Genomic DNA, 17339 nt, shown 5'->3' on the forward strand with positions numbered 1-17339 from the left:
GAACGATGTCTAGTTAAAACCACGACATTCACATCGCAGGACGTGCAATACTTTTGTTGTTAGAGGTTTTTCGAGACATATCTGCTCTTTTAATGAGCGGTTTAGGCTCTCGTTTCCCTGTGTATGTAGAGTTTGTGAAATTACCAGACTGTCCTGGTGGCGGAATTCCTCCGCTGCCTCTTGGAAGACGAACAAAGATGGAAAGCACAGCTGCTTTGTTGCCAAAACAAGGTTCCAATGCAATGGGCTTAGGGATGCACTGCAAACAATCACAAAACCACTGATATTATTAACATATAGATCATCTTTACCTAAATCCAATATACAGGTTAAGATCAATATTCATTTAAGACTTCATTTTCAAGTCTTTGACTTAAATTAAGAAGTCATGTTTTTTTCTGATTCCACAAGGCTTCAGGTATCACGATTTTCATCAAGATCGTAAATGACAAACGGCAGTTTGAAAAACGTGCATCAGGAAAATCACTGACAGTCAGACAACATAAGATATTGTCTTACATTTGAAGGAAAAACCATTGTGCCTAGTTTTCAATATAAGAGCATGATTGCATTTTTTGATTAGTTTAATATAACTAATGTTATTCTAACATACCAAAAGGGGTGTGATTTGGCGGTTCAACATGCTGCCCTGGGTAAAGTACACCGTCACACATTTAATTATACTAAAAAAAATATTTAAAAAATCAGAGCCCATTTGTCTTGTTTGTTTTGTATAAACAATTGTACAATTTGTATTTTATCTGAATTTGAGATTCCATTTAAGAACGGGCAGTGGGCTGACGCCATTGCACAAAAGAGTTCGGTGGACAGCTAATTTACGGTTGGTTGGCGTGGAGGAGCAACGTGGAAGTTTCATTTCCCGGCCAGTCGGCCGGCAATTCACGAGGTTTACCCCGCGAGCCACCTACAACCGTAACAGGCAGCGGGCTGGGAAGAGTTGAACAGAAAATGCCAAGGCTTCAAACGGATCGCATATGTGGGAATGTAGCTGGTTGGCTTCAACATGTTTGACCATCCTCATGGAACAAAAAATTGTTTTTTAGGGCGATTTTTAACCTGACATGTTACCATCCCGCGCTTAGACAGGTGAGTACAGTACTCCCTCGAATATCGTGGATAATGTAAACAAAACATTGCCACAAGAAGACAAAATGCATTTAATACAAATAAGAACTTGATGAGCAGGCAGAAATCCTTGGTGGCAAAAGCCTTCATAAAATGTTTCATCCTTTTAAATTAATTGAAATTTGTTTTCTTCGAAAAATGTATCAGCTTCCCGAACTTGACCGTTTGCCAACATTGTCAGCTATCACCATCAGTACACTGAAACATGGTCATTCACTATCAGTATTCACATCATTCTTCAGAATTTATATCATTTTTAAACATTTTAACATGTTATCCCTTCATCAGTTTTCCATTTTATTACTTGATTTATTTGCTGTCATCTAATGTCTGTTTACTTCTGCATACAACGCATCCAAGATTGTGCTCGTGTGTGTTCAATCGCGCGTGAGTGTGTGCCCATTGAGCGTTTGCGGCCATTATCTCATTTGTCTGCATTTGAACTCGTTTAACCTCTGTCAGCTCTCAAGCTCATGTGCAACGACACATCATTCGGTTTTCAAATCACTCTCTCTGTCATTATTTCTCTCACTCACTACTTTTTAAAGCCTAATGGTAACTCATTTTCACTTGATTGATTGTCTTAATTCACTCTTTAATTTGATCTAATATCATTTTACCCTAACATTCACAAATCAAGTCATTTAAAAATTGCTTCTTTTGCACTGAGGAGTCTGAATGGGCTCACTCAATCTGATCACTTTTTGTCTCTGGTGTTGTGCTTGAGACCAATTGTCCAAAACTTGCCAGAGAAAATAACGAAACATAATTGATACTTTTGTACATTAATATCAAGAAAATAAAAAGAATTTTGGAAGTTGAGATGGATAAATTGTGACTCAGGCAAGACAAAGACTTTCGAAAGTAGAGTTTTAGAGAAATTGAGACTAATGGGCAAAACACATGAGGCGATGGCAAAAAGAGGGTTGGGGTGGTGGACCGTGAGGCATTGAATCTCATGGCATACAGTCCAATGTGACAGTGTACTAGTTCAGTCAGTGTATGGAGTTCAGTCAATTTGTTGGGCAAAGACTTGGGGGGTATGACTTTGGCAAAACATTTCCTTCCAGGATATAGTTGCCAAAGAAAAGATTTTGGATGCAACATTTTGCTTTCCGGTCACACGAGGGCCAATGCCTTTGAATTCTGTGCCCATCTAGTTGATATCACACATGCGGAGCAGGTCCAGCGCCACATCCATGTTGTTGTTGATCCCAGTAACTTTGCCTCTTCCAGCTTGCGACATCTGAAGACTAGGAGCTCTAATTTGGGCAGCTGATGCAATTCAGACCGCATCGACGCCCTTCCAATACAGTAGGCCAGAATTTCAGTAAAACCAATCAGTGTGAAACCCACCACGAGTCCAATTAGATAGGCATCTTTCGACAGGCACACAATATTTCAAGATCCCTAGGAATCCAACCCAATTCCATAGTGGTGGGATAAGAATAGGAATCAGCAACTAGGACGTCCGCCTTCATTAAAAGCAGAAAAGTCAATGTTAAAGATTTTTTTTTTAAATGTGAGTTCAAACCCTTGACGCCAGAACCAAGACAAGCAAGAAGAGACCAAGAGCTTGCCGAGTCGAGACTGTGACGATCCCAAAACTACGACATGGCAAAACGGGTACAAGGCAACACCAAGATTATTGGGAGTTGAGAACAAAACAAGACAAAAACTGAGGCAAACCGGAAACGAAAAAAAAAAACCACTAAGACTCACGGGAGTAAAGACCAAGTTAAGACAAGGAGTCTTCTAAATCAAAACATTTGTTTGTGAGTTGACTGCAAGAAAAGTGAAGACCAATATCCATAAAAACAACAAACAAACGGGACTTTTCAAAGTCGAGACCAAAACGACGACAAGCCGAAAAGGTGGAAAGACCTTTTGAATTGAGATCAAGAATATAGCAAAACTGAGACAAGACCGAAATAAGACCAAGACATTCCAAAAGTGGTCTCGAAGTCTTAAATTATATTAATAAAAATGTTCATTTTTCATTATGTTCATTCATTCATTTTCTGTGCCGCTTATCCTCACTAGAGTCACGAAGTCTTGCTGGTGCCAATCCAAGCCAACAATAAGCACCAGATGGGACACAGTGTGAATTGGTAGCCAGACAATCTTCTTTTTCTCTTCTGGGACGGCCTCTCAGCACAATTCCAATCCTTTGAAGATGACATCCTTTAGCCATTTTTTTTAATCACGTGATCGGATCAGAACCAGTATAACCGAGTCTGCTCTGCCTGCAAACCTTTCAAGTTTTCCATACTTCCTTCATGATGTGATCCTGGTCTTCAGAACAACAAGACTATTCTTCACACAGTAATATTATTGGAATGTTGTGTTTTTCGCTCAGAGGAACGTCTTTGCTTTTACAGCATTGAAGTCCATCCATCGCTTTTCCTTGCCACAAGCACAACAACAGCAGCAAGCAGACATATTATCTGTCCAGCGCAGGCACAGCGACTCGTCCTGCTTCAATTAAGCTGCAGTTATTAGCTTCTGCTTACACACACGCACATACGGGCGCGAGAGCTTCTTTCATCAGCTCTTGCTCAGAACCAGCATCAAGAATGGCAGGAAGCCTTTTTTTTTTCCATTATGGCAACTTTCTGTTGCTTCAGTTTGTCATAAGTTTGTAAATGAGCATTGAAACACACAAACAAACAAATAGGAAAGACTGCAGTGAATGGCCATCTTGCTATTCTGGCACTTTGTCATCGTGCCATTTACAGCGGTAGATGTCTAATCCAGTCAGACAGTGAAAATACTCTCTTTATTAATGCATTTGCTGCCATTGATAGTGATAGATGAATTAAAGTTACTAGAAAAATTACCTGCATTTACACTACCCACAGTAATACAACCATGTTACCACTTCCAACACACGTACGGACAAAATATGAACAGCCTTCCTACTTTTCTAATTGCTTCAATGTTATTTCATGAATTAACTACCATGTTTTTCAGACTATAAAGGCATATAAAACTATAACATTGGTACATTTTTAGTTCTTATATAGTGCATTTATTTACATGTCTTTACCAATGCCCAATTTGCTACACATTAGCACCTATTCACCTACACATTCATACACCAATGTTGCTGTTTCCATGCAAGGATTTACCAATACAAAATATACACAGAGAAGAGGACACAGTGGTGGAAGCTGAAGAATAAAAAGCATTAGAAGGCTTTCGAGGAAAAGGAGACATAGGCTTTGGGTGGACAAGAGAGGCTTCCAGAAGACAGGTATACATAAGCTAAGGTGATCACAGAGACAGATGGGAGAATATTGGGATTATTTTCAGCAAAAGAAAGGAGCTAGATAGAGCTGGTGGTGGAACCAGTGCAGAAAAGTAGGACATTGAGATGAGAGACTACAGTAGACAAAAGTACAGGGAGAGGAGACGTAAGATAGAGGTGGCAAAGGCCAGACAGGGGCCATATGATGACTTGTATGCCAGGTTGAACAGCAAAGACGAAGAGAAGGATCTGGACAGGCTGGTCAGAGGCAGATATGGGAAGGAAGTGAAGCAGATTAGGCAGCGATGGTGAGGTTTGCCAGAGTCCATTAATGGTCTAGCAATATGGAAGAATTATTTTAAGGAATTAATTAATGGAAAAAAATGAGTAAAGGGGGGTAGAGACACCCATGGTGAACCAGATAGTTAAAAAGATTAGCAAAACAGTTGCGGCTTTTGTAATAAAGTGGTGTAGTTCTTTTAAAAAAAACAGATTTTTGATGAGCAACTTTTATATTTTCTTGTTAATAATAACTTGTAAAATTACATTTTTATTTGGAAAGTTCAAAGTGTCTAACAACTTGGTTGAGTTTTTCCTTTTTGACCACACTCAATTATTTAGATGAATGCATTGGGGCCAAAAGTTAAAAATCTCAAAGTGGTCAGACCTTTTCCCTCAGTTGTAGCCATGAGTAAATACAGGTAAGCTTGCTTAAGCAAGTGATAGGATTGTGCCAGCTCAAGCCTTCACCACCACTATTTAAGTCCACCACCAACTTTTAATAAATGTGAGCAGGCTTTTAGTTGCATCGCTTTTCAAACACCATGCAACCGGATTGATAAACGAGTTGCAAAACAACGACTTGGAGGAGCTCAATCTGCGCCACCGCGCAGATATGGCTTACGGACCGACGGGTGCCTGGCCTGGCGGACACGGCGGGCTGGATGGGAGGATCTAAATTGGATCTCAGCCGGCGGGAGAGCAGCGCAAAGAAAGCAAGTGCACAGGCAAAAGGAGAAGAAAAGCCAAAGCGCAGATGGAGGAGGCGGGGAAGAGCCGCCTGATAGAGCTCGGCGAGCTGCTGTTTTGACTCAAAGCTTGTTAAATATACACACATGCCCAGCTCAGATAAGGCCCCCACACAAGAGCAGACAACACAAGATAAGATCAGCAAAGGGTCAGTAAATTATAGCCAAACACCATGTGAAATAAACATGGCTGACAACGGGCTGAGCGACAAAATAAAAAAAAAACGTGAATAAAAATGCCAGCTTCAATTCATAATGACAATTAACAATTTTTTTTAGGGAGGACTTCATCAAAATGTTAGGCGCATTTCAAATTTCATGTTTCTAAGTTAAACTGGTATCATGAATATTTTGATACTCATCCAAAATGGAGGCTTTAAACTAGAGTAGCTGGCTTGCTTGCTGTTTTTGTTTTTTCAAATATTTTTATAGATATACCCAAGACAGAGCTCTCCACTATATTCTAAGAGAAATTGGAGCTGTTTAATTTTTTTTTTAAATCCTGAAGGCTTATACTCATCCAAAATGGATGCTTCAAACTAGAATAATGTATATTCAGCAGGTCCTCTTAACTGAGCAATATATAAGATTTGCACTTGAATTATTAGTCCCACTATCACAGATTTTACACTAATTAAATGCTGGCATCTGAATCAAAGTATAAAAACAGATCTAGAATCACACAGATCCATAACTATTGAAACTGTATAAAAAATATAATGTATTGTACACTGAAGGTTGAACGAGGACGAAACATTGACAGTGAGAATGTCCCTCAATGGAAAAGGAAAACTGTCATTGCTTGCCATTTCACAGCTTCAGTCTATCGCGGTGTTTTTCCATCAGTATCCTGTTGGGTTTATTCTGTAATACTATTATATATGTGTGTATTTAATCATTTCTTTGTTAAACCATTCTTCCAATTGTCCGAAGAGAACTCGGGGTCGTAACCAGTCACCTAGTCCTCTCACAAGAACTGTTTATCTGATATCTCACCCAGTCCCGGGCTCCGAGGACTGTTGATCTGGGTTTGCAGCGAAGAGTCGTCAAGGACTCTTGCTACCAGCAAATGGATATCAATCACTTCCAGGAACACTTGCATAGTGTTTCTACATCGTGACGCACTTCACGCTTCTTTATGTAATTGTTATGCAAAATGAAGGCGTGATTGTTTTAATTCAAATGAAGTTTGTTGTTAGTTTCCTCTTTCTATTATTGTTAAATACCTTAATTGTTATTATAATTGCAGATGTTGTTTTTGCCTACGCAGTTGGATTAATCAGTAACCTTGTAATTGTTTTGAATTTTGGCTTTAAAGCCGTACGAAAAATTACTGTTCGAGAAGATACTTTGGAGATCCAGAGGAAGTCTTGATGTAGCTTCCCTTATAAGGTTGCTTATTATTGATGCCTATTTAATTAAATGTCAATAAGTAAATCAGATGTCTGCCTGCAGTGTTTAATAATTATAACATAAGTATAATTATTAATGAACCTTCCTTGCTAAAATCAAAAAAATGTTCATAAAAATTTCAAAATTCACAATGAAACTTCCAAGCAGAAACCAGGTTAGACGAATGACCCTGTAGACTCCTCTAAGAAAATGAGGAAGAAGAAAGAGAAGAAGCATGGTAAATGACGCAGAAGAAGAACGATAAAGAACAGCATAGAAGAATAGCCGCCCGCCCAAAGGAGAAGAATGCCATTAATGATATGTAGGGCGAACACCATCGGCCTTATCTGAAAATAGAGCTCTCTGGGTGGACGAGACGGCCAGACGCCGAGGGGGAGTGCAGTGTACATTGAATTTCCTCTCGCGAGCACCAGGTAGACGCCGCCGGCCTTATCCGAAAATAGAGCTCTCTGGGCGGGGGAGCGGTACACACACTGTACAGTAATACCTTGTTGTATGAGCAGCTTGAGATGAGTAAAATTCGAGCAAATATTTACCGTGAGATACGAAACAAATGTTGGTATACGAACATAGAGCATACGCGAGAGGCTGCTTATGAGAACATCATGGGCACTGTCTTTTTTCGCCGCAGAGTGGGATTTTGTGTGGGTCATTATTATTTATCCTGTTTGCAGTACCATTTTGGACCACCAGTCTTACCTATTGCTGATTTAAGCAGTTTGTTGTAGGTGTAGTCATGACATACCTCTCAAGCAAATTTCAGATTGGTGAGTGAAAGTGGCAGAAGGGGCTGAATATTTCTGTTCAATTCTGAAAGGTGAAATTCACCCAAAAGCTTATAGCTAGACTTTGAGAGGTTTTTTAATATCGACTCTACATGACAGACAGATCCACTCAAATTAATTTTGCTGTGAGAAACTAGCATCAAGCAAATGATGCACTGACGTACTGCTCTGTGGATTTGACAAATTCGTTTTCTAACTCTGCTGGAGAAAATTCCCCAGACAATCTAACATTCTCCATGAACAAACAACATTTGATGCAATTTGCTTTGTGGAAAGAAACCTAGCAGGCACCAGAAAGTAACAATAAGGTTGTTTTTTCTTCCCTTTTTAGTTTTTGTGCAACTCGCGTTGAATTTTAATGTAACTCTTGTAAACTCATTGGCTTTCGTTGATAAGTAATAAGTTTAGCTCTCACCTTGACGTTTCCTCCAATAAGATCCGGCGGCTCCTCGTCGATCTCCAAGGCGACGTTGATGGTAGCGAAAGGCCGGCTAGCCATCTGCTGCATCTCTCTCAGCAGTTGCTACGGCAATACATAAGAAAGGCAACGATCAGAAGAGCAAAAGGTAAAAGCTTGAGAGACGTCAGAGCAATGCGGAATTCAACCATGACTTTAAACATACGATATAATATTGCCTTCAAGTATTCCCTTTTTTCTTATGAGGTTTTTCATCAAATTGACGCAAACTTTCAACACAATAGTTTCCATCACCTACACATACATACATAGATAAGAGTATTGCTGCTAATAATTAATAAATTATACATTTAATTATTTATCATAACCATTTTAATACATGGCGGCCCAGTGATGCGAGTGGTTAGCGCGTCGGCCTCACAGCTCTGCAGTCCTGGGTTCAAACCCAGGTCACGTCCAACTGTGTGGAGTTTGCATGTTCTCCCCGGGCTTGTGTGGGTTTCCTCCGGGTACTCTGGTTTCCTCCCACATTCCAAAAACATGCATGGTAGGCTGTGTGAACACTCTGAATTGTCGCTAGGTATGGGTATGTGCATGTATGGTCGTCCGTCTCCTTGTGCCCTGCGATTGGATGGCGTCCCCTGGGTGTCCCCTGCCTCTGGTTTGGAGTCACCTGGGATAGGCTCCAGCACCCCCACAAACCAAAAAAAAAATCCCAGTAACATGCATCCTAGGTTGGTTGCCCTAAGGTTTGTCTGTCTCTTTGTGCCTTGCAATTAGCTGGCAACCCATTCAGGTAACTCAGTTGGCTGGGATAGGCTCCAGGACCCAGCCGTGGACTTCCAGGCATATATTTTCCAGGAAACTTTGATAACGTTCATGTAGTTGTCGATAAGCTTGAAAGTCCAATCTCAAATTTTCAGTAAAGTCTGTCATTGGCCATAGGAAAAAATAACACTTTCTTTGGTCCAAATTAACAAAAATCTGGATGTACCATTGACAACTTCGGGGTCTTCAACCTTATATGAACACTTTTATACAGCGCTTCTGCATAATGTCATTCCTCCTTGCTTAAGTGTTTTCTTGAATGTTCTTTAATTGAATCTCAGCTGCTTGCCTCTTCCACAACCGATAAGATATTCTCACGTCGGTGCGTCAACATATATAGAGGACCGGGGACTTAAGGAAAGGGTTCCGTGTGATTGAATGATGGATCCTGATAAGTGAAATGAAGCACGAAGCAAGCAAGGTCTTATCGGCGGCAAAGTCCCAACCATACAAAACACTTTGGCATGCCGTCCCTTCAATCACTTTCCTTTCACCTTTTCACACATTAAAAATTGACAGGAACAGACGTCCAAGTGAGGCAACAGGAAAGATTAGGGTTTGAAAGGGCAGAATAAGTATGACATTTCGGGGTCCTTTGACAGTGACAATGTCCAATCTATTCAGACTGGGAAGGTCTGGCAATGATGGTTCGATACTTTTCTAGTCCAAATGGATGGAACAGCTATTGCTGTTAATTGATTATAAATAATTTCATAAAATGAAAAATCTAACGAAAATCAAATATAATGCAGTCTATTTGTTGATTGAGCTGGCAATGATTCATGGCAGCTCAAGTAATGTACTTTATATTTATTGTTATTTTTCATAATTTTAATTCATTTTAAAAATTACAAAATGCATTTAAAATAATTTAAATAGACTAAAGCTTCCAATAAAAATATGATGAATATATTTAAAAAAAATATTTAAACATCTTTTTCTAATTTAATCTAATTTACCAAAATGTAAAAAAATAATAATAATAAAACTTGATGATTGGGTTTTAATCATGGAAGCCCTAGTGGTATGTAAGATTAGCATAGTAATCTACAACCTCTATAAAAACAGGAAGACGATATTTTCTCATTTTATCTATTGAAAATAGAAAACCCCCAAGAGATATTCTGTGATTTCAATAATTCACTGTAACACATACATCTACATATATGATAAATCCAAATGTGTGATTTGCAACATCTGCTTTTGTGGTGGAATTCTGGCAATTCCCATAAATGTATTTTTCATAGTTCAACTTTTTTCTGCTTTTTTCCATCTAAAATGAAAAACAAGTAACTAGACTCTACCGCAGTCTCTCTCATTGAAGATTGATCTTTCCGGTTGACAAAAATTCATTGAAACAAAGGTCATTGTGAACGAGACCTTGGTGGTCAAGTGGGGAAGCGCGGACAGGACAGTGACCACTTTTCAACCCACTTTACTTTGCACTCTGCAGACAGACAAATGGAGTTCGCAACACCCGTGGTTGAATACCTACGCAAACGCACCACTCCAACCACAAAAACAAACAACTTCACAGGTGTATACATGACCGTCATCGTTCACAAAAAGGTTGCTGCAGAAGAGTACAACTTTTGAGCGGTGCGAGAAAATGTTAACTGCAGAAATGTCAAAGTAAGGAAAAAAATGCCTTTCAAGCAAGCGTCTACCCGTCTTACACATTGGGATGCGGCATTTGGAGATAGTAAAAGACAAACCTCTCGTCGCCGCGAAGCCCAGCAGCTCTGCTTGATCTTCCAAACCACGGCAGCCACTAGCAGCAGAGACAGGAAACAGCTATGGAGAAACAGGAAGTCATAGCATCAGTGGCGGGCCGTCAGGGCCTTCAAGACCTTCCTCTGCTGGCCTAAGGAATATCTGAATCATATATTATATTTTGTCCATCAATACTGCTTAAATAATTCAAAATTGTCTGTTAGCTTCCTTTCATTGCTTTCCCCCCTGGTTGCACTGCCTCCAGATGTGTTTTCATATTGAAGCATTTAACCAATCACATTTCAGCCATTATTTGTTGCCAGGATCGGAAATCTGCCTCAAGGCCTTCACAATCAGTTCTGCAGGCTCTGCTGCATTAAACAAGCGTCGTTAAGACTGTTATATTAACCAGATTTCGAGTTGGCAACACCACAATGTCTTGTCGCAGGGATACGTCGTAGCCTTCTCACAGGCGTAGGGATACGTCATCGCTTTCACCAACTATGATTGGCTAGCCAGAGTGACCCAGCTAGAGCTCGCTAGCTCAACCCACATTGGCCGACGAAGGAAAACAAATGGATTTGGTTGCAGATTTGCTGGCAAAGCCGTTTTCCAGGCGAACTTTTCAAGAAAAAAAAGCTGGACATCATTAAGAAAGGTCGAACACCTCCATAGCAAGCGAGCCTGTCGCAACCGGGAGCGGACATTTTCACCAGTAAATCAAATGAAAACGTATGCCAGAAATACGACAGGATTGGCTTGACTTCCAGCATTAGCTTTGATGGCGATAAAAAAGAAGGAGGAAAGAAAGAAGGATGGATATTGTGTACAGTTAAAAGATTTTTGGTGAGTATAATATGGCAATATTTCTAATCACCTATTCATTTTTTATGTGTCGCAGCTGTAGCTGCAGTAGCCATAAAATAGTTTTTGAGAGTTGGATTGATTAGTTGAAGGCGCTATGACAAATTGCACGGACCGCCGCTGCACAGCATAAATGTTAAATAAATGCCAAGAGTTTAATGGGTTAAAAGCAATTAACCATTTTTAGGGCACTTATTAAAATAACTTTGAATTCCTGATAAACTACCTTCAAGTGTTATTGTACTGTAACCAGGATTTATTCCTGAGAATGGAATGCCCCGAATTTTACAAGAACTGACCAAAAGTAAACAAGAGGTAAACACAAAAATGCCCAGAAGTCAACAGTTGGTTCCCCAAAATCAACAGGAAGAGACCAAAATACACAGGAAGGTTTGCAGAAATGCCCAAAAATCAACACGTAGTGACCTGGATTGGGAACTACTTACCGTGTTAATTTGAGTATAACGCGCACCCATAATTTGTGACTAAAACTTAGTATACATTTTTCTCACTTTTTCTCATTTCACACCAAGAATTGCACCGGTACTGGTAATTGGCAAATGCTGAACACATGCCGCCATGACAAAACATTTATTCACAACATATGGTAGGAAAACGTTAATGTTAAATCCTTAAAGTCTAATGCATCATTATAATATTTAACATTTTTAAGTCTGATTCATCCTCATCATCACCGGATTCATCAAACTCGAGTCAGCGGCTGCCCTGCTAACGTTTCTCTGGGCCAACTTATTTTTATTTTACCTTCCCCTATAATCTTGCCCAAGGCTATTTGGAGAGAGCTGGCTTTTGTTAAAAAAAAAAAAAAGTTGATTATATCCCCAGTGCCCTGAGAGTCCGGGCTCTCACACGCCATCTGGTGGACAAAGACAGGTTTTACATCTCCCATTATAACGGCTGCAGACGGGACTTTTTCACTGGCAGAGGACAGTTCTTCCCCGGGATTTGGTCATAAAAGCAAAGACCTTATGTATACCTCATACACTCAAACTTTCAGATTTTTTTTTTTTTTTTTTTTACATAATTACGGTAACAGAAAGTGACACAGTGAACACAGTCACCCAACGCCAACAGGGAATGACCGATAAAGAAACCAAAAGTAATACATAGTAACCCAGAGCAACAGCAAGTGATCCAAAGTTAGTAGAATTTAAGCTACGAACTAGTCGAGCCAAGAATCCCACACAATTTCCCCAGAAATAGCATTTTGAATTTTTCATTTTCATTTTTCATTTGATACATTTATTGTTGTGTTTAGGGGTAAATTAAATGAGCAAATTTAGTAGTCCAACCAAATTGAATTCAACTAAATTATGAATTGTGTTTCTCCTTCTTTTTAAATTTTAGCATAAAACAAAAAATATGTTTGTCACTTGTCGTTAGGCGCAATCCAGGTCGACCAGGGAAAGTGTGTCAAACATCCGCCACTTAAGAGCCGAACATCGTTTTGCACTTTTACACCAAAAATCCCTTGAAGGAAAAACACATTGTTACACCTTCTGTGCGGTATTCCACCAACTCTATAGTAACATCATGCTTCACTGCCTTTGTGGCCTCGTTTCTCGACAGCGAGTGTATTAAGTGTGGTACACCTTGAGCAGGTGTCTAGGGAAAACGGTACAGGTGCCAAAAACTCCTGTGGTCTCTGTACCTTTCGGCCATTTGTTTTTTCTTCCCATTTTGGAGGCCGAGCAGAACAAGCAAACTCCACACATTAGGGACCCACCTGGGGTCAAGTCCTCGATCCCAGAACTGTAAGGGCGATGCGCCACCCACTCAGCTGCCACTTGTGTTCAATGAGGCTTGAATTGGAATTATGCAAGCTAAGTACAATGGTCAACTCCTGTGCTCAAATGTGTATTTAAAACTCAAAATGTATACTCATTTTGGCATTTAAAAAAATTATTTGCGAGTTAACTGTGAAAACATGCAATTAATTAAAATCTTAATCGCTTGACAGCAGTAATGAATTAGTAAAAAATTCCATTTGCGCAAAATTTTAAAATTTAAATTTACTTTTGAGCCACCTGATGGTGTAGTTGTTCACTTGCCTGACTCCGCAATGGGAAAAGCGTGGGTTTGATACTTGCACGGTGGTGGTATGAATGTGAGTGCAAATGGTTGTCTGCCTTTCTGTGTTCTCTACTGCTGACTCCCGAACGGTCCAGGGCAAATCTGGGCAATCCGGTCCTCTAGGGCCGCTGTGGGTACAGGTTTTTGTTCCAACCGATCCATCACAGACAGTTTAACTAATGAGATTTCTGCTGAAACAAGTAGCACCTGACTGCAATCCACTGATTGCACTTCTAAGATCCCATATTGATGGAAAGGTTTCCTCTTATAGGTTGGAACGAAAACCTGCCTCCACTGTAGCCCTTCCTAGAATCAATTGCTCAGGTCTGGTCTAAGGTGTACTAATCTAACTTTCACCCAAAGTGTAATGGTTAGGCCAGATGTGGTCAAACTACGGCCCGCGGGCCTAATATGGCCCGTTAGGCGTTTTAATCCGGCCCGTCGACTTTGTTCAAATAATGTTTTTTTGTGTTTTTTTTCCCAAGATGGCGCCGTCATGCGGAAGCCAGTGGCAGTAGCTCTGTCCACTCTTATTTGTTTTTCATGTTTTACAGCTCCTCTATATCTTTTTTTAAATTACATTTTAACATTTCTTAATACATTCCTTTTTACTTTACTTTGTACTTTATAATTTTTACTTTAATGATGAGTGATGAGTATTTCAATACTTTAGTCCTTTTTTTCTGTTTATGTTTCATATGTACTGTTAACGGATGCACTTTTTTATATGTATCGTATCTTGTGCTGACCCGGCCCATCTGTCAAATTTTTAAAGTCAATGAGGCCCCCGGGCCGAAAAGTTTGCCCACCCCTGGGTTAGGATCTGGGATAACCCCTGCGACCTTACAAGGATGCACAGAAAAGATGGTGAATAAATGAATGAATAATTTACTTTGGCAAGCCACACGAAATGATGTGGCGGGCCGTATTCGGACCCAGGGCTGCAAGTTTAATTTCATTGGTTTAACTTTTGATAAATCTATCGTGAAACAGCATTTTTTTTTTTAAATGCTCACACTGCTCATTCCTCCCACATTATTCAAAAATAAACCCCAAACCCATTGGCCTCCAATGACAGGTAATACAGACCGGATCCATTCCAAATGGCATTACGGTAGTAAATGAGTTAAAATGTAGCTGTACTTTTAGTAAGGACTTGGTGATGCTAAAAATACCCTTGAGGAGTTTTCTGGAGTCAAGTACACTTTTTTTTATTTATTATTTTAATGGCAGCCAAAGTGTGCAGGGAGTTTGACTCTCAGTGGAGGTAGAAATGTGAATTTTCTGGAACATTAGGTCTCACCACAGGATCAAGTTGCAAGGGGAAAAACACAGTTGGAGGAGTGAAGAAGACAAAAGCTCATACTTCACCTGACTGCTAATTACCAACACCGGGTGAGAACCGCACATGAAAACTAAACCTGAGTATAGGCTTCATTCCTGAAATGTATTTGACTAATCTGTCTCATACAAAGGCTAGTTTGAATCCGAAAGAAATATTTAGACCTTATCCTGGTCTTGAAACCGTATTTAATATGCTTAATTGAGCCAGACATTTGAATTTGAAACCGTAACCTTTTTTGTTCTAAAGAAAATAAAGTCAAAATTATATAAGATCCCAATCTTTGACAAGATAATTTTAAAGCTTTCATTAACTCACTGGCTGTTATTGACAGGCTTGAGTCCAATCTATTTGCAGTGGCATGGCTAGCAGCGAATGCAAGTTATTCGTGACTTTAATAAAAATAAATAAAAATAACAACAATTCATATATTTCTCCCCTTCTCGAGCTCTACCAATGCTGCTGTTGATTAACGGGGCATACCATCTGTTGCCACAGCAGAAGGGGGTTACGAATCACCAACTGAAGCAAACAACAGCGGACGAAACGAAATGAACAAGCAAAAGCTGATTATGAAAATGTATTCAGTAGAAAAAGCATGTAATTTTGCCTCATTCAAATGATGTAAACACTGTCGATCACATATAAATATCTAAACATTTAAATATGTAAACTAAAGTGCAATCACATTTTTAATTGAATGACTTCTGTTTTTTCTTAAATGTAAATTAACCAATCTAATGTGATAAAAAAAACCACTTTTCTCCAGATGCTTGCCCCTTTTCTCCTATTTCTGTGATCTCTACTCTTATTTTTGTCTCTTTTCTTTCTTACCGCTATTTTTCTTCTTCGTGCTACCGCTATTTTTATATTTCTTCATGACAGGGGCTACTTTTGGCCCAGGGAGTTAAGTTCAGAATTTGTATTACAAATATCTGGCGCAATGTAGCCTTGTGAATTGTAAATACGTATAGACCCCGATTGTAAGATAATCCACTTTTTCATTCTTATTTGAATGCAAAAACTACTCTTGTATTGCAAGTTGAGGTATGACTGTAGCTCAATTTATTGCATTGAGTGAGTTAATTTGCTGTTTTTTTAAGTTTTTTTAATGCATGATAGATTTTTTAAACAATTTGTTTGCAACCTTAGTTTGTTGCTGGACAAATTTAAAAAAAGTTTTATTTTTTGACCTTTTTATAAGATTATATTGTTAAATATTTGCGGTAACGCCGTCCGCTCTTGCTCGTTTTGTGTTTTTGCTGCATTTCTGTCTTAATGATTTGATTTAATGATTCTTAATGATCCCATATACTTTGCTTTGCTTTGTACTCTGTGCTTCTGCTTTGTTGTTCTGCAGCCTTGTCTAACTTGTAACTATGTGTAACTATGCCTTTCCTGTATCTGCATTCTCACCCTCTTGTTACCGTCAAAATAACATTTCCCGAGTACAGGATGAATAAAGTTATTCAATCCAATCCAATTCGCTTGACACATCCCAGCCACCATAAATGAGGTGACTGCATCAAAATGAAGAAAAAAAAACGATATTCTGCACTACTCCCTGTATTCCACGGACAGTTTTGATTTCAATGGAAGGCATTGAAATTTGATGTAAATTCTGCTATAGGGGTATCGCAGATATTTTGTGGTCGACCACATCCTACAACCAAACCTTGTCCAAAAATCACGAAACCTTCATCCTTGCACAGAACCCCAAAAAGTGACTGAAACCCTTAAATGAATGCTCATTTGAAACATGTGAAAATACATTGTCATGATGAACATTGAGTAAGAATGTTCTTGTGTACCTAAAAAGCTTATCTGACTAAGGTTTACCCATGTGCGCTATTGTGTGGCGACTTATTGTACAAGTGCATACACACAATCAAGTAAGTGTGCAGCGGACAAGCCTCTGCATTCAATCTTTCAGAGTCATTTTTAAAATCAATAACACATTAGAGTACTTCCTGAAGAGATGTCACACCAACCAATAAACCTTGAAATAAACACGATCGCACACAGAGAGGAACATGCGACGCACAAGCACAAATGAACGCAAACGCAGATTGTGTTTTGTTTTGTGGTGCTGGCTGACCTGAAGAAGGTGACAAAGAACTGAACAAGGTCCATGAAGTTACTGTGCTGCGAGAAGGCAATCTGTGGACAAAATACGACATGACATTAGCACAAGGGCACAGTTATTTATAATTAGCTACCATTGATAGTGATAGATGTCCAATTCATTTGGACTTGGGTCAACACAAGCAATTTCTGACTAACTTCTTAACTCATTCACTGCCATTGGTCATCAAATCCATCTACATTGAGATGTCTGCATTGAATTATCATATTTATTTGCGTCCATACAACGATAATCAGCTTTCATCAAGAATTACAGACATTTCATATTTTATATTTTCCGTTTTTAAAACTTACATGGATAAACTTTTCTTAA

At 39.3% G+C, this 17339-nt stretch overlaps 1 protein-coding gene across 3 annotated transcripts in view; it reads right to left on the reverse strand.

The window, feature by feature from the left end:
- Positions 1-17339, reverse strand: part of atrn (attractin) — a 57452-nt gene that overhangs the window by 2148 nt on the left and 37965 nt on the right. For all 3 annotated transcript variants that reach the window (XM_077730628.1, XM_077730627.1, XM_077730626.1), the window contains 4 exons: positions 16980-17041; positions 10584-10662; positions 8038-8145; positions 145-259 (listed from right to left, as the gene is read on the reverse strand). In XM_077730628.1, the coding sequence (XP_077586754.1) occupies positions 145-259; positions 8038-8145; positions 10584-10662; positions 16980-17041 (364 nt within the window). The remainder of the gene's footprint in view (positions 1-144; positions 260-8037; positions 8146-10583; positions 10663-16979; positions 17042-17339) is intronic.

This window comes from Stigmatopora nigra, chromosome 13 (genome assembly GCF_051989575.1).
Source record: "Stigmatopora nigra isolate UIUO_SnigA chromosome 13, RoL_Snig_1.1, whole genome shotgun sequence".
Lineage (NCBI taxonomy): Eukaryota > Metazoa > Chordata > Actinopteri > Syngnathiformes > Syngnathidae > Stigmatopora > Stigmatopora nigra.